The sequence below is a fragment of the Aquila chrysaetos genome, chromosome 3, assembly GCF_900496995.4.
Source record: "Aquila chrysaetos chrysaetos chromosome 3, bAquChr1.4, whole genome shotgun sequence".
In the NCBI taxonomy this organism is placed as follows: Eukaryota; Metazoa; Chordata; class Aves; order Accipitriformes; family Accipitridae; genus Aquila; species Aquila chrysaetos.
Window position 1 is genome coordinate 21,920,657 of NC_044006.1, and position 18,841 is coordinate 21,939,497.

General features: G+C 34.2%; 1 protein-coding gene across 44 annotated transcripts in view; it reads right to left on the reverse strand.

Annotated features, from left to right (window-relative positions):
• CLASP2 (cytoplasmic linker associated protein 2) overlaps positions 1–18,841 on the reverse strand; it is a 153,765-nt gene that overhangs the window by 29,230 nt on the left and 105,694 nt on the right. For 11 of the 44 annotated variants that reach the window (XM_041122339.1, XM_030008590.2, XM_030008593.2 and 8 more), the window contains 6 exons: positions 17,694–17,795; positions 12,318–12,488; positions 11,250–11,357; positions 6,133–6,239; positions 2,608–2,852; positions 1,883–1,946 (listed from right to left, as the gene is read on the reverse strand). In XM_041122339.1, coding sequence (XP_040978273.1) covers positions 1,883–1,946; positions 2,608–2,852; positions 6,133–6,239; positions 11,250–11,357; positions 12,318–12,488; positions 17,694–17,795 — 797 coding nt within the window. Of the gene's footprint in view, positions 1–1,882; positions 1,947–2,607; positions 2,853–3,314; positions 3,339–6,132; positions 6,240–6,942; positions 7,006–11,249; positions 11,358–12,317; positions 12,489–14,462; positions 14,490–17,530; positions 17,558–17,693; positions 17,796–18,841 lie in introns of all 44 variants that reach the window. The other 33 variants (XM_041122326.1, XM_041122325.1, XM_041122324.1 and 30 more) reach the window with 12 other exon arrangements.

Consider the following 18,841-nt stretch of genomic DNA (forward strand, 5'->3'; position numbering starts at 1 on the left):
AATAATTCCTACAGACACTTGAAAAGAGTCTAAGGTGAAAATTGTCTAGCCATAAGTGTGTGACAAAAATTTCACAGCTCATGAACTCTTAATACTTAAAGGATCCTCCTGATAACAGATTGATAAACTATTAATAGCTTTGCAACACCAAAAAGCAGGCAAGGTTTCAGTGGCTGGAATGGGTATACCACATATGCTATAATACACACCAAATTTTCAAAATCAAAGAAACATTATTTTGTCAGAATGCTGAGTAAACTAAACAAAACAACCAACTAGAATAATTCCATGTAACATTCCTAAAGGCTTAATGAAAAGATAGAATGCTCTTCTAACACATACAACTAAATCTCGGAACATTTTCATTATCCTTCCCTGGCTCCCCCACTACAAAAAAAATCTCCAGGGTAGTTCTGATATATGCATAGCTGCAATATTAATTAACACAAGAACAAGCAAAATTAAACCTAGCTGCTATTCACAATTTTGTCATTACTTCATTTAAAACCCAGTAACATTTCGACATTTAATTTTCTTTCCTTTCCTCTATCTTAACTGTTCTTTTTACGGACTGTTTTCTTCAGTTTCTCTTTAACTGCTTGGCTTTAGTCTTTTCTTTTGGATTTCTGCAGTATGTGAGCAACTTTAATATCATGTTGCTGTGTGCAATGCAAGTTTCTTCCAAAATACAAAGGTGTCACAGATAGCAGCTAAGTCACTTTTTCCAGCACGAAAAATAAGGAGGACAGATGAACACTAAGTTAACCTGTCAAGACTTCTCATTACTCTGAATTTAATTTTCCACTGCAGCAATGAGGAAGACTTAAAAAATATGTAAAATGTATTGCATAATCAAAGTTGTTTTTCAGAATTCTGCTGGGAAACGCCAATACTTCTGAAATAACTACTTTGCTCTGAATTTTTCTGGGTTATCATTTTATCAATTCTGAAAGATGGACACGAAGTGGGACACATTATACTCAACATAAAAGATAAAGGCTTCTTCTGAACAAGCCTATAATTAAAAAAAAAAAAATGAAGTTACATGTTTTTTACATGATACCGTTATAACTTTGTTCAGCTCCTTACTTACCTGCAGTCCTTTTGCTATGTGAGATTACTGCATATATAAGCTGTACTAGTAACCCACCTCCCACAAAAACTGTAAAAATACTATCAAGCGAAGTGACTCAGTTAAAGTATTTTAATGGTCTTATAAAACAGAAGGATTACTCTCCTTGTTATATCATCTATACTGTGTCTTTACCCAGGTAAAAGTGAATAAAACATCGCATTTTCTTTTATACTGAAGTATAGTCTCCACCTTACTTATTGAATATTAACAATGATGTAAAAATTATTTATTCAACAGTCTCAACTGCCAGCCCTAACTATGAAATTCAAGGAAGACACCATAAGCTATGATAATACAAAATACATTGGAAAATAAATAAGTACACATTTGGTATAGTTCAGACTCATCATGTTTGATTTACACCACTTTCTTTATGATTTAATTTACTGCACCAGAGCCTTTTGTTTCTAACTGAGAGAGAACCATTACTCATGTTGAAGTGGCCTCTGTAAACAACACGACTTCTTAAAAATACTTACAAATTTTGAGCACAAACTGTTGAACTACTTCAATGCATTTTAGCTGAAACTAACCTTTATTTCAATTATCCTGCAAAAAAGGTGGAAAATTGTCTTGTTCAAAATAGCAAATTAAATGGATTGAAATCTGATACCATTAACTGCTTATATAATACAGTTTGTCCATTTTTTACATATGCAAATATCGCTGACATATTTTACCTCAACTGGCTTTCTATTAATGTATGTTTTCAAACATTTACTGAAAGTAAGAAAAACCTGAACATACCTTACTGTGAGGATCAGCAAACATTCTTGTGAAGATTTCACACAACCTTTTCAACTCAACACGACTGTCAAAGTGACAACAATACATTAGTCAACTCCCCTGCTAGTACTACGAGAACACTAATGCACAGCAATCAGTGAAATCAACTGTAAATACTGAATCAAATAATCTAGTAAACGAAGTAGAGAAAAGCATTTTGTTTAAGACGTGGATAAAAATGTTATAGATTTGGTCTAAAATGAGACTTTCAACTTAGAAATGGCTCTTTCAACTAATTCATATATTATACCATTCCTGACTATTTTAAAAGAGCAGATAATGAAAAAGGTATTCTTCGTAGCTAGTAGTAAACCATTTCTTCTGAATAAATACCCAATAAATAATAATAATGATGATGATGATGAATAAATTATAAGATAAGTAAATAAAAATAAAGGCCTGCCATCAACACTAGATGCAAGCACTTTAGGAATCTTTTGTATTGCAAGAATTCTCTTGATTTTAAATTCCATTTCTTAAACTGAGATTTTTAAACAGACCCTATACACTAGTGGCCTGAAGTGACAACAGCTTCCTCATTCCTTCCCCGACCTTACTCTCACAGACACACACCCTGCTTTCCCTCTCCCCAGCTGTGTTCTTTAGAACATTAGCCTCCTTTCCTACTTCCCTTGCCTCCCTTCAACTCTGAAATAAAATGTTTTTCTATTAACATGTCTTCTTACCTTAAAGTTCTCTGGTTCTTCAGTAAGTTTTGCAGGCCTAGAAGGCCTTCTTTTCTCTCTGACCAGTTGGAGCTGGCACAGCGATTTAGGACTTCAGCCACATCTTCTGTCTGTCTCATATATGTTGGTATGCTGCCATTCCTAGAGCTATAGGACCTTTCTGAACAGGCACTTGATGCATCACTGTTGGCATCATCATCGGAGTACATCCCATAGGACTCGTATCTTCTTCGCACAGGCTTCTTCTATTATACAGAAACACCCCACATTAGTACTGATTTTCAAAGAGATAGTATACATAACCACAATCAGTAGAAAGACTGATTCAAATAATCGGTGTGATCCCTACTCCCTGCAGTGACAATCGGCTCCAAGTGTTCAGCAGGTCAAACCAAGTTAATTAAAATATTTTAAAGAAGTATGGCTTGCGTGGTATTCCAAACACAAAAGCAAAGCAAATGCAGAGAAGACATACGTTTGATGAAACATTACATTTAAGGTTTACTTGTAAAAATCCATAAAATTGCATGATAGGGTGACATAAAAACTGTATTGAAAGTTAGTTATTTCACTTAATAGCTTTATATATGTTACAGAAAATAAAAATCAGGTCTAAACCCACATATTCTGTCATTTTAACTTACTTCCTATCATGCATGTTAATAACAAAATATTAAACTGTTGAAGAAGGAAAATAGTTTCTATACCTTAGTCCGTATGTCTCCTAAGAGCTGTTAGCAGTAAATTATTGAAAAGAAACAGAAATTGAGAACAGGAAGGTAAGGCATAGCAGCATTGTGACTATTAAACTACCTGCCACTGGAAAACACATAGTCTTATTGTGTATTTTGTTCTTAGCTCTCTGTATCTGATTAGCATATCATGCATTGACAAGAAGTAGTTTGCTAAGCTTCCATGTCCAGGGAAATATTACATATCACCTGTTGGTTGGTCACAAAGACTCCTCTGTCAAAATCTTTCTGTCTTATGCAGTGATATTTGAGCATGAAGACTTAACACATGCAGTCAATTACTAAGTATGAAACCTTCATTTAAACTTTATTTTTCCATCAACTTCTCATCTGTTTAACTTCATTTCAGTAACTCAATTTTGTCATTGCAACAATTACTACAGCAATGTCCTACAAAAAAAATTAATTACATAATGCAAAATCCCAAATCCCCTAAAAACAAAAACAAGCCAACAAGACAAAACACAACATGCCAAAGGCAGAAAAAAAAATTTTTAAAAAGCTATTTATCCTAAAAGGAAATACACACCCCTCTGCAAAATAACTCTGCCATTCAAATTTTGGTGTTGAAGCTAGTAGTTAAAAATTTGGTTCCATTACATACTTAAAGAAGCAGTAGTATAAGTGATTGTTCTCCCCTCAATTACGATTGCCATTTGCACAGGGTTCTCATTTTTGACTGCAGAATAACTTAAAGGATATCACAATACAAACTAGTCAGCACATCATGTAACAAGCAAGCTTACTGTCAACAGAACAAGCATACATACATGTGTAAGAGAATAAAGGAAGGGAAAATCACAAAGAAATGAGCATTTTTGAAAAGGGTCTCCATAAGTAAAAAAAAATAAAAAAAAAATTAAAGAAATAGAATCTGAAATGCCCAAGGACTGTGGTGAAGTAAAAGGTATGAAAATATGTAAAGATCACCATATCGCTGCATTTTATGTGTCTTATATTCAAACCAGACCTTAGCCAGAAGACTGACACCCCTTTGGCTTGAGCAGTATTATAACTGGCCAACTATTTTTCATACCAGACAAACAGTAATACAATCCAGAATATTTTTGGTTTTTATATTACATCTGTCAGGACTCTACATTCTACCTTTTAAAAACAGTGTTCTGAGGGGGGGGCTTCAGTCTACAATAAAACAAGAAGAGTGTTAATAGCCCTTGTTAAAAAAAAGCCATTTGTACAGGGCAACCTGTACACTTAGAAGCATGGCAGGCAACCAGGTAAAATGTTGCTGTTCTTCATTCTTCTTTGTAATGACAGACTCTAGCTAAAATACACAAACTAATTTTCCTCTAACATTTCTAGAAGCATCATGCTATTTTGGATCCAGGTAATACAAACCAGTTCCTATGAACAAACTTTATTGCTTCAACGAAGCAGGACACATATAAGCCTCAAGAGCAGTCACTGGAAACGTGAGTTTCTCCTCAATTTATATTCTTACTATGTACTTTGCCCAGCTGAATTTGAAGAAGCTATGAAGCTACTAAAGTACTAAAGATACTCTTCATGTAGCACCAGTGTGGATAAAACTATAGCACAGGCTTTCAAATTATAGCCAGAAATTTTTCATGTTCCATGGACTGTTTTTCTGTTGTTCCCTATTCCAAAATCCAGACTGACTTCCAGTTTACTAACTAGCATTCCCCATCAATGCTGAAAGCTTTTTGCAAGTTTACAATATCAAAAAGGGAAAAAACCACTCAATCTCACTGTGACCTCTTAGGCAAGACTGCACAGATATCCTGATCTCTGTGCCAGTGAAGGCACACAAATTTTAAACTAATGTGCCAAGAGAGTATTAACCAAGAAATCAATAAATTGCCAGACTAAGAACATGACAGTTCTCCAGATTTTTTCCTCTGAAATTTTGTTTCTCTCTATCCAATCCTATCTGGATTGGATTTAGAGTCTAATTTGTAGTTTTTTATTAATGTTCTAAACAATCTTTTTGTTAAAACAGACTAATAACAAATTCCTTAAAGTATTCTGATAACCAGATAACAGGTACTTACAAATATTTAGTGATATGCAAATAGTATACAATACTTGATAAAAATGTATCTGATTCGTAGCGTCAGTATTTTAAATTAATTGAAGATTTCAGCTTGCTGATGTAACACTCAGAATAGCACAATACATGATGCATTCAGTTTGGCTAACTGGGGCAGAGAGGTGGAAGAGCCAAACCTACCCTTTTAAAGAACACTAAAGGTTAAGAAAGCGAATGGCATAACCAGTTTTAAATTCATTTTGAATTTTGAAAACAAAAGAAAACAAAAACTAAGCTTATGAAATGTTGCCTGCCAAGTCACCAGTTTATCTCTTCAGCATCAATCTCACATGTTGCCAGACAGAACAACTTTAAATGGAACCCAAGCTTATGGTAATCACAGTGCTTAAGCTGTCATCATTCCCGGCTCTGACAAGCCTTCAACCTATCCAGAAGTTTGGCTGTTGTGGCAAACTGCTGGTTAGTGCTACCTGCTCAAGTGTCTCCTTGGACCGCTCCAACAGAACAGTCCGAGACTATTTCCTGTCTGCCATGGAAAAACGTACATTTCTCAAAAGTTACGACTTCTGTAGGGAGTAAAAATTCCAATACTTTGCAACTCTAACAATTCAGTTTCTCTTTTTTTCCCCACCTAGAAACCAATAAAATAATGAATGACAAGTTCTTTTGCATACTTTAATGTACAGGTACCAAACATTTTAAGAGTCTGTATCTTAGACAAGGTAAGCGCGAGATTCTTACCAAAGCATCTGCTACTGCCTCTTCCACGTCAGAACCTGTGTTCAGAACTCGCATAGCACTAACTGATGACGACAATCTACTCGACTGACTAATTCCAAAGCCGGTACCTGTTACAACAACAAAAATGAATATAAAGAAATCAGTCAGAATAGCAATATGGGACATTAATACCACACTCACTTAAAAAAACCCAAGCAGAAGAAAAGCATTTGCTTAATATTTCTAATAAATTATGTAGTGGCTAAAATACTGGTTATTTTCATTCTGAAGTCTTTAGTGGTGCAGTGAAAAGTAAGAAATGAAGTACAAAAAAAAAACCCAGTCATATACAAACATTATATTCCAATATCACAGGGGAAAAAAAAAACCAAACCACAAAACAATGGTTTTAACTGAAAGAACCTTTCTTTTTTTTTTTTTTTTTTAATTAATGTCTTCTTCATTTTGGGTTTTTATTTTCATTTTAAAAAAAAGCAAATACAGTAGGAAGGCTATTGAGAGTGCTAATCAGAAAACTACTTGCATAAAGAATGCTCTACAAATACTGAAAAATGGAGAACTAAAAAAGTTCTTCTGCAAGTAAAAATAAAATGATTGTTGTTAAGGAAGAAAAGAATTAACATTGGAGGGTGGGGGTGAGGACAAAATCTAGCAACATAAACACATCTATCTGGATTATTAAAACCACAAAACTCAAATTAATATAAACAATGTTTTTAAAAACTGAACTATGAGAATAACCAAGTGGGTGGGGAAAAATAAAATCCAGGATGACTGCACAGATGACAGCAAAGTGTACTCATCCTTCACCTGTAGCCCCATAAGCATCAGGAGCGTAGAGGGCACCAGTGGATCTGGAGTGATGTCTGGAAGCTGGAATAACAGGATCATATAAACCCTACCTATTACCATGGAATCAAAGTGCTGCAATAGTTGCTTAGATAAACAAGAAAATATTTATTGAAAAGATTAAGCTTTAGCACAAGAAACTGAGTATTACACAGAAGCAAAAAGCTTCAGAAAAGTTCTTTGATTATACAGAATATGATTATATAAAAATATATATAGGTTTATGTACACTGGATATTACATGCATAATTTTTTTAATTTAAAAGATTCAGAGCAGATTAAAAGCAAGTATGTTTAAGTTCAAAGAAAAAAATGCAGACACACATGCGCGCACACACACAGAATCCTCAGAAATATCTTACAAGTTCCACTGATACTGCTCTTCCATTGTAGAGTTAACCCAATTCTATGCGCTCAAGTCAGAGCCAGAGCTCACATACCACACTTTTTCTGCAAAGAGCGACTACTGCACAAACTTACTGTGTTAGCATCTGACAATTTGTATAAACTTGAGTTCTTCCCTACATGCAGATAAGTCAACCTCAGTTAAAACTCACCACTACGTAGGTGAAAGTTAAAATTATTCAATTTTAATTAAAAGTTTAAAATAATTTAATGCAATTAATATTTGACATTTGTATTGTTTTCTTTAAATAAATAAAATGTGAAATTGAAACATTTATGTTAGTCACTGTAGTTCATTAAGATTCTTTAAAGTTATGGAAAGTAGGAACCAAAGATCCTCAAGGGCTTTTAAATAAAGCTGGAGTACCCTCCCCCTTCTGGCACTTTTATAAAACTGGTCTTTTGGAGATTCTAAAGAAGTTGACTCACCATTGCTAGTATTTTCTTTCTTAAACCAAGTAATTTTAAGTTTTTTTGTGTTTTTAAACAATTCACCTTCTTTCTTCAGTTCACTTAAGCTAGAATTCTACAGCCACATAAATGAAATTGTTTTTGACAATTTTAACTTGAATTCGAATGTCCACCCAGTGACATAAACCCCAGATATAACCTTATGATTTAATAAATAACTGTAAATGCAAATATTGTACACCTTTTGGATACATGAAGTAGTATAAATAGAAACCAGGAATCAAATAAATCATCATTTCCTCTGATTAACATAGACAGTTTAGAGTCTGATTTGAATCAAATAACCCTGACACAGACCAAATCACATTTGGGGAAGCACACCTCTTTTAACCTGAGTGAACTCCAAAAATTATGCTAAGTCTTGTAAAGGTCCTGGAAACAACATTGTGTTTTTTCCACATAAAGTTCTCTATTCCTTACATAAGGTACAGCAATGTATTTCATTTCAAACTAAACCTGCATGAAATTGTTTAGCTAGGGAATTTTGTTTTTCAACTAATGCTTTGTGGAATACTTGGTTCCTTAGAAAGTATGTCTCAGCATGGAAAATGAGACAGGACATAAGATGTCAAAACGTAGGCATCAAGGCTGACAGAGCTTTAAATACAAGCAATAATGGGATAAATCTTTCCATTGCTTTCCATCAACAAGCCCTGAAAATTAAAGGTACAACTAAAAATTCAAACTTCAGGCATGTAATTCAAGACAATCCTGGCCCCATATACATTTGAAACGGGCTGGACGAGTTTTTAAGACAGTGAAAAGAAGTACTATATTGGATCAAACATACCTCATACCAAAGCGTATTTTCAAGAATATTCTTTGTAGCCCTCAAATTGCAGAAATTCTGAAAGTATTTACTATTGTTGCTTCACTTTTTAAAAGATGAATCAAAGTAAGATTTTAAATGGGCTCAAAATCACATAATTTCTTAGCTAAAATATGGGAATTATACTAGTCTGATATTTAATATTAACTACACATAACAGAAAAATAGGCACTTCCATATAAATTACAAATCACTTGCATCTCAGCTGTTATCTCCCAGTTTATACTCTTACATTGAGATGTGAGATTACATAAACACTTTATACCAATGTATAGAGAAACAAGTACGTAGCATTTGGGTCATTTTATGCCTCAAAGGGCTTAACATTAGTACGCAAAAATTTCTGTGCTGAGAATCAGATGCAATACAAATTACATTTCCCCCTCCAACCTCATGTAAAACTGTCTCTAGCTACAAACACAGAGCTGAATTTGCCTTATTTCATCTTCCACTTGTACCCTTGAAAAACATTACATTTACTATTTTTGATAGAAGTTAATAGCAACCCCTAAAACAAAACTGGTCCAACAAAACACTGAATGACATGCAAAATCATTCAAATAAGAAGTCATACCAGAAGGAATCATGGGAATCATCATTTATTCCAGGTATAGCTGCCTTTTTTTTTTCTTTTCTTTTTTTTTTTTTTTTTTAACAACACTGGATTCCTATATGTGCTACCTTGCATTCTCTGTGCTAACAGACAGTTCAACCTATTGTATTTGTATAGGTGCTTGTTTTGATATCGGAATACAAAAATTAACCTTCATCAACAAAAATAAAACCTCTAGTAGCGTTTGCCCCAATGACCCATTTTACTGTATTAGTTTAATACAGATTTCTTAAGATAACAAGCATTTGACCAAATATAAAACCTAAATCAGGTCTCACATGCATGCAATTGAAGTCAAGCTATAAGGTAGCAAAAGCAGCACAAAAAGATCTGGAAAATACCCTCGTTTTTAAAAGAAAAGAAAATATGCGTGTACTACAACAGTCTACCAGCTGTGTTTTATTAAAAGATACAAGTTTGCTAATGGATCCTGCATAATGTCGACTTTTAATTTAATTTCCCAATTACAAAGCATCTGGGCACATTAGCATTAGTTATTGAAACAGCTTTCATTCAATTAATTTGTACTTTCCCAATAAAACCAAGGCTGACAGGAAGCATACTGCCGTAACAGACCACAACAGACTTCCAATGCCAATTAGGAGTACAGTCAGATGCCTCAATTTGAGATAGAAACCAGAGATTTACTATTTTCAGACTATGTTTAACAGCTAGCATTACAAAGTCCTTAACTGTAAGCTACACTTGAACTAACAAAAGAAGAGGGATACGTACTGAAGACTAACTCTGACAAAGATAACGCCAAAAAAGATCAGTTTCAGATACAATCTTAGAGACAGTTTTGTATTACCAAACAACCAAAAAAAAACCCCACCCACCCCAAACCCCTAATATCTAAAAAGACTTTTATCAAAATTTACTACCAACTTTGTAGTAACGTTGACAAGGATACATGGAGATGAGAAGCTTCCCTAATCCTTAACTAACAACATGTTAAATTATAAGCTAATGTTCCTATGCCTTATTGACATTTCAGAAACAGACAACAGCTTGACAATATTGCAAAATCTTTTTAAGTGTCAGGCCAATAAGCTGAAATACTAAGTGAAAATGAAACTTTTGCTTATAGCAGCTCTAGAAATGAGGACTGAATGTGACTATGCATGTGGGAATGTTAAAAGTTTTCAATTCCTATTCTTCCCTATGTAACAACAGCTGCTACTTCAATTACTTATCACTTGTTCTACACAGATTACAAGTAAACTTCAGAACGGTACTTTGTTCATCTACTTGTATAAGGACTTTGCTACTTGCCCTGTTCATTTTTAGAAAAGGAAAAGCAGCCTCCGAATACACTTCTGCTTCGGGAGATTGGTCCCTTACTTTCACCATCATATTTACTTACTTTAATAGCAAAAAGTTACAATTTTTATTATTTTTTCACATAACACAGTGATGACAATATAGCTAAGGAGACATAAAAGGAAGTGTATTTTCTTTTTATACACCAAAATGATTCATTGACTAGGGAGCAATTTTGAACAACAGCAGACCCTGGCTGTTGATGCAAGGAAAGGCAGAGGAGAAGATGACAGCCACACACTATTCTTTGCTCTAGCTGGTCAGTGAGAAATGGATTATCTAACTGCACCCAAGCAATGAGTGCTATAATAAAAGGAGAAACACATAATTGCAAAAAACTTTCCAAAAGCGGAATTGCCCTTTCAAAAAAAGCATCTAGACACTGTGTATCACACACCTTTCCAGACTTGGTATTCAAGATAAGACTAACACTAGCAAAGCATTTATTTTTCAAGTGTGCAACCCATTCACACATTGGTCAATTCTCCATCCAAGTGGTGAGTGAGCCAAAGGAAGGGAAAATAATGGTGGCCAGCTACAAGCTAAATGAAGGAGGCATGGGTTCGTTAGGTGCAAACAATAAAGGGCAAAGACAGCCATGCACAACAAGGGGCTCTGAGTACTTACCAAGGGGTGGAAAAGAGCGGACAGGGCTTGTGTCCCTGCTACTTTCACGGCTGGCCTCCCGACTGCAGCCCTGACTCACACTAGGCCGAGGAATGCGGCTGCCTCGTGCTAGTATGATTCAGGGTACAAACAAACAGCAGCACAGAAGGGAGAAGACATAAGAAAAGTTGCAGTTTTAATGCAATTCCGTTTCGCAATAAGATCAAAGATGTATTCCTACGAAGAGACACTGACGATTATGCCATATTGTAAGTCATAACTGTTTCCACACACTTTCTTGATTGTGCTGGATTACACCAAGTGTAGCCAGTTCTATGAAATTATTTCTTCGCACAGCTAAAAATGGGGCTTTACTAACTCTTTACAGAATGGTTAAAAAACCTCTTGAAAAGGATGGAGGGGAAACAAGCAACAAAAAATATGAACAGAGTATCGATTCAGAATTTGTGCTCAAGATCAAGTGAATCAACAGTAACGCAAATGAAAAAACACACAGCTTTCTAAAGAAGGAAAATATAAAGTTAATACAGCTAAGGTAAAAATCAAAATACAAAACAAAGAACAGCAATGCCACTAAAATCAACTGATATTTTTCAATAATATTGTTTGTAATAAAGTGTAATCAGATTATACCGTGAGGTTTAAGTAGTATGACACTCATTTTTGTATCACAGAAATACAACACATGCACGCACACATACGTAGAAGACTCACAAAAGTAATGAAGAAAATAATCTTTTCAAAATGGTATCACACCTCCATTCAATGGATGTGGGTATTTTGGGGGTGGGGATAAGAAGTGAAGAAAAGTGAAAGAGGTGAGGAAGACAGGGAAGTGAGGAAAAGAACAACTACTGCATTCTGACAGCAAAAAAATAAAGTTACAGCTTAAATTTAAAACTGTCTTGTACATCAAAGACTAGCCTCAGAAAACAGGTATGGTTTAGATTTTTATTGATATGTATTCTTACTTTATCAACTGCCTATAACTAAATGCAAACTGTAGATATCCAGCACTTGAAGTAAGAAGGGTTATAAAGAAACCAAGAGTTAGTCAGTGATTCTTACCTACTGACAATCTAGAAGGACTAGCTTCTCTACTGCATCCCTGACTTCGTGGGATTTTGCTTCGTTTTTGTGCAGTTGCAGGATTCACTAACACTCTCTGAACTCCTGTGTTCATAGTGGAAAGTGTGGTTGTTGTCAAAACTCTTCCAGGAGACCCAGATCTACTGCCAGCTGAAGGCAAAATGAATAAATATAAGTAACAGCATAGAAGATAAACAACCATGGTTAAAAAGAAAAAATGCTTAAAGTTAGTAGGAAAGTGGTGGTAGATTGAAATGGTCTGGAAAAACTTACAAGGTAAAAATGTAAAATAGAAAACCCTGGTCCACATTCTTACAGCACTACATACAAGGTAGATAAAATTATCAACGCCAGGAAGCACTTGACATGGTATTTAGCAGTAGACAGGCTCAAGATACCATAAATATTATTTCTAGTCTTCCTCAACAGTTCCAATGTCCCCAACATGAACAACCATTGGTGTGTTCATTTCTTAAGCTACATGGTCTCACTAATCACATTTTCTATTAAAAAAGAAAATAAAAATAAAAGAACTGCTATAAAGCTAAAGGGAGCAACTTTAAACTGGTTATTTTATAATTACCCCAGCTCTTCCAATGCAACCAATGTTATAATAAAACAACATTATTTTCCTAACATTTAAACTCTTCTCCCTTGCTTTTAAAAGCATGGGGTCTTCAAGCACTACTCTCTGATAAGTTAAATAAAATGTCACTGAAGACAATTAAAATACTCACATTCAGTTCTGTGGAGGTTACCCCACAAATTCAAAGAAAATCTTCAATTAGTTTTAAGCAAACTAAAAAATTATCAAGACTTATTTAAGTGTCTTATATTTTTATTAATCAAAACTGCACATTAAAAAGTGCTATAAATGTTCATTTCAACACACTGTACTCACTACCAGAAACTGGTCACTGATCCCTAACTTTGGTATTTCAATTACAGAAAATTTAAGTTGTAAGCTCTAACAAAGAACCCATTCTTCTGTAGTTATAACCAATTTATGCCACCGATATAAAGATATTGTTTCCAGCTGCAGAATTCAAGAAGTCTGACCAAATAAACAGCAAAACGTAATTTTAACCGAAGGTTAATTACATACAGATATGAACATTTCATTAATCTTTTAAAAATAATCAGGTAACTGTATGACCACAGCTATGCGATCGAATCTATAGACTTAACATGCAACATCTCAAGTGAGTTTCATGGGTTACTTTTTATGAGGCACATTTAAAAAGGATACAAGTTGATTAAAGCTTGACTATATGGGAAAAGAAAGAAAATCCTAAACAAAACATATGCTGAGTGGAAGGGAGAGAACTAAAACAATGTACCATGCATATACTTTCAGATTCATTGTTTGAATTCAAACTTGAAATGATTATTTAGCAAAATCCCTTTTCCAAACTATGGACCTATTCAGCAGAAATGATAAATAAAATATTATACAGCCTGGAAAAAACAAGCATAACTGCTAGAGCAAAAAAACAAATAGACAAATCTATAAAATTGCTGTGGTCTGCAAAAATTAAGAGTTTGGCAGTTTCTTCCTATCAGGGGATTTCGACTTAAGACCTGATATTACTATGCTTTCTTCCTAACCTCCAATATTTTATACCTCTTTAAAACAATGAAAAAAATTGTAAAAGTTTTCACTGCGCCAGAGACATTTAAAAGATTTTCTTCAATAGGTCAGAAACCTGAAAAACATACTCTTCTCAGAATATACAGAAAAAAGCAACCTCTCATTCTAATACGTTATTTATCTTTCTATTGTCTGACCTGCAAAGTGTACCACTATAGCGTAAATAAACCAAATGAAGCTTAGTATCCTCAAAATATTATGCTAATAACAGCATTGGCATACTGTTGTCAGTACTACCACCTGTAGCAGATTTAAGTGAACTGAATGATGAAAGAAGGATTACTAAAACAGTATTCCAAAATGGCAAAACCCTCCCATCTCTACTGCCTTCTAAATAAGGATTACATCCAATTAGGTAAGTGCAGCACATGGAAAAAAGTGAGCCAGAATTTCTGCTGAATAGGGTCCTTAGATGAGACATGTCAAACAGGTGATCAAACAATGATGTATACACAAATTCTGTAGACTCTTACCACCAATGGGGTTAGCAGACTGTGATCCTGAACAAGTGTAAAGGCAGAATTAGGGTAGGGGTTTATAATCCATGAAGAGGGAGGGAGCAGAGCAGATTAAAAAATGGATGGCAAATGGAAATAAGAAAGCTTTAGTCATTTCACACAGGAAAAAAAGCCACAAGGGGGTTATGCTAAAGCAGTGCTTTCAAGTAGCTTCCACAGTTGGAGAACTAAACTCAGATGCTATATGTATAAAGCAGATGAAGCAAAGCTGCACAAGCAAATTACAATTCTTCAGCTTTCTAATCAACAACTGGATAATACTGAAGAATTAAATTTCAATTAAACATGAAACTGTAGCCTTCATATTACTTTAAAAGAATATTACATTGCCAAAAAGATTCAAGAAGTTCAACAGCTGAACAAAAATTACACACAAGGCCAAAACTTTTTTTTTTTTTTTTTAATTGAGACAGACAGTAAAGGAACTGAGCTGCAGGTGCAGTGGATGACAAAAAAAAACTCACAATGGCACAACTGAAAAGACTTGCATAGAATTTCAGGTTTTCCTCTTTAAAATTAATCTGAAGTATAAAAGGAAGAATTTTTTGCCATTCAGAAATTTAATTCTTTTTTTCTGAATGAAGATTGTAATGCAATTTTAGCACACCTTGCTGAATTACCTGACAACCAAACAGGAAGGGAAAGGAAAAAAATGGAACAATTTTTTTCCATAGATGAGAATAAAATAATGAGCTATAGATTTTATATGCATTTCTTTTATGTTACAATTTAAAAATAGAAGAGGAAGAGTAAAGGGCTTCCAAAACCCTAAAAAAGTATCTTTTGTAAAAGCATTCAAATTTGCAAGTCTTTCATAAAATGATCTTTGAACAGAAGTGCTAAACAGTTGTAAACCTAAATTTACAAAAGCATCTGTGTTACAGTGTTTATTTAAAAAAATAAAAGCTTAAATCTAATATGAAGCTATTTTCCCCACTATAAGCCGGGGAACTAAAACAATCCCCTGTACGGAAACATCAAGTATCTCGCTCCCTACAATGCTGTGAAAATTTTCAGTCACATGAAGCATCACCCAAATAGCTGGCATACAGTGCCTGACAATTCTCCTTCGCCTGTCCATTTGTATTTGTCCTGTTTATCTTCCTTAAAACATCTCAGAATTCTTGTTCTCCCCCACTGACAGGTTATAATGAGCTATCTGAAGCCATCAGTTCTGAACAGAAGTAGTAATAAAAGGCTGTAAAGGTGCATTCATGCATTTAACTTTCACACATCACATGTAGACAAATCTAGTTATTTCAGTATCAATTCAACTTCCCTCTTTAGACATTAATACCGTGCAAAAACGAATTCTCTTGGAAAAAAACTGTCATTATTAGTAGAACAAAACTGAAAAACTTCAGTTTGTTTCCCTGAATATACAGGCAGTTTAATTAATATTAAATGACGCTGATCATTACAAAAGTCTTATGTTGCTACCTGAATTTAACCTCTCCCCCAAACAGTTTATCAAACACCTTAACTTTTTAAGAATTTACCAAATCTATTCAATGTATGAAGTTATTTTCAAAAAGCTGATTTCAGAACTTTCCCAATACTAATGAAAGAGTGTTACAGAGACTGCTTACAGCTTTTCATAAAGGGAAAAAGTGATTTGGCAGGACTGTTACCTGTTACCTCCCCTCCTTAAACTATTAATCCAAATATTCTTTGCTTATGATATAGTATAGTCATCTTAACACTGAAAACATAAAACAAGTTTTGCACAACCTTTGTCGCAGCAAATAACTAGACTTTATTTTCAAGCTCTCATCCCACAAACACTTGTGGCATTAGAGCACTGTCAAAGCAAATAATGACTTAAAAGAATTTCTGTTATTGGATTTTATTATTTATCTGTTCAGATTTTTTGAAAGTTTTATTTCGCATAACCTGCAAGCATTGGATCAGGCTTGATACAACTGTATTTTTGGAAAATGAAGTAATGCAAAACTGTATGGTAAGTACACTAAGAGGAAAAAACCCACAAAACTCTTTTACCTGCTTTTTTAACCTCAAAAGTCATTCTATTTATGACAAATGCAGTCAATGCTATGAAGATAAATGTTTCTGCCATTAAATACTGAATTAAGGGTTTTTATTAAAAGAAAGTGGATATGGTTACTGATAGCAAAATAATTGTATTGGAAAATTCAAAACCTGTATAATTAACTGGGTTTATAACATTAGACCTGCCAAACTATAGGACTGGTTAATTTATTTTAATTTCATTGTTAACTTGTCTTCCTTTCATTAATTTCTTTGCATTTTACTTGATTAGACAAAGATGAGAACCTGAAAACACTACAGAGCTTAATGAGATGTCATCTGTTGGAGACATCAGATGTGTGAACAAATTGCTGTAGGTCAGCCAGTGCCAAAGAACGTGAGGTAATCAGGTCTTTTTAATTAATGACAGAGTGCTCAGCTAGACTGGAAATTTTGCATTTGCTTTCATTTCTAAACAGACATAGAAAATTACTGTGGATTGGCTGACATACAGTAAATTGCTTGTTTTAACCCTTTGATTCAATATAGGCTAAGTAACTTACTATAAAGTTAGGATTTAGTATTTTTACTCCAAAGAAGAGTTAAGTAAAGGTAACAGCTGTAATACAAAAAGAGGAGTATATATATCTAAAAGCTAGAGTAGTGCCTAGCTTAAAATAAAAATAGGTATTTCTGGCTGAAAAATAAGACTTTTTGAAAAATGAAAAATTAGGTTTTGCAGGTAACACTGAGGACACCATCCAGCCTACCTATTCTTCTGTATTACACATCCATGTGTCATACGTAACTGACAGAAATTTACTGGTGTTTCATGTTGGGGAGGTCAGAAAGGGGGGAAAAGAATGTTGAGAAGTTATAATTGAAGACAGAATTTAAGGGTAGATTTCATTTCCTGTTACTTTATCTAATTTAATTGGCAAACTAAGACCTAACCTAGTATTTTGCCCAGAGAAAAACAACATGAATTAGAAAAGCATGCAAATACCACTGACCCAAAACACTGAAAAAAATACCTTCATTTTTGTCTGGCGATGATGAACCTAAGGCACAGAACAACAACTCAGTATTTAGCTTTTTTTTTTTAAATTAACTTTGACTGTAGCCATTGGTCAATGAATATATGCTTAAGCATTTGGCCTCTTTATCAGGTATAACTAACAAACAGAAAATACATACGCTGAGACTGTGACACCACTTTGGTTCTACTCCGTCCTCTGGAATCTGTTTTAGAATTCCCAATACCAACAGAAGGTGTTGAAAGCTTTGTTCGTACACGACCTATAAAAGAAAAATGGCATTAAATCAGTTTTTCACAGTAATGTAGAAAGCAAAGCATCAGTAGCATTTACTAATATTTTCTTAAGTTTCCGTAGATAAAAAAGAAGCATAACATAACTCAATTGGTGAAAATTCGCTTGGGATAATTAGTAGAAATTTGAACACCTTGAAGGACTTATAGTTGAGGAATCAAAATACTTCTCCTCTGATGCTACACTTTTCAGTAAGCAATTTACACGTTATCATTTAAACACCCTGAACTAGCTAGCTAGTTCTTGTTTCCTACATAAATAGGTTGATTATATTAAAAAAGGGAAGTTTATTTAAATATAATAGGCAACGCATATGCTAACGTTGCTATACCAGGTACAGTCTTCTCATGATTACTTGTTGTTGTAATTCTACTTCTGCTGTCATAAAACTACAAAAATTATGTTGAATATTTTTTGAATAGGGTTCTGAGGTTTCTTCCTAACTTCACTCCTCTTTTTAGAAATCTAAACACCAGCTTTCCTATTACTGAAGGTTCTACTGTTTTCCTGGCCACAGTCATATAGACCTCTACAGTATTGCCCAAGCCTTTTACAGCATTTTGCTAAGACTGAGTACACTTAAGTACTTCTGAGTGACAACATGATATAAGGAAATACTAGTCTCCTCAACAGATAGAAGAGCTGAGGAAGAGACAGATTAAACTGAGTACCTACAACTAAAACAATAGATTCACTTCTCTCTAGAATGCCACACCATCTTGGTTTTGGGTTAGATCTTTCTGCATTATTAGCCATGTTCCTCATAACATCGAGAGTATACAATGAAATTACAAAAGAAAGGAAGACCCCAGTTGGATGAATTATAGGTAACTGAAAGGTTATTCATAAAAGAAAATAGTAGAGTTGTATACTACATTTCCAGCCTCTCAAACAACAGAAAAATGAAACAAAAACCAAAACCATGCTAACCATAATTCTTACAAGTTGCAAGAACAAAACCCAAAAAGCTTGTACAGGGTGGATCTAGCTCAACAAGTAATCCACTTTTAGAAA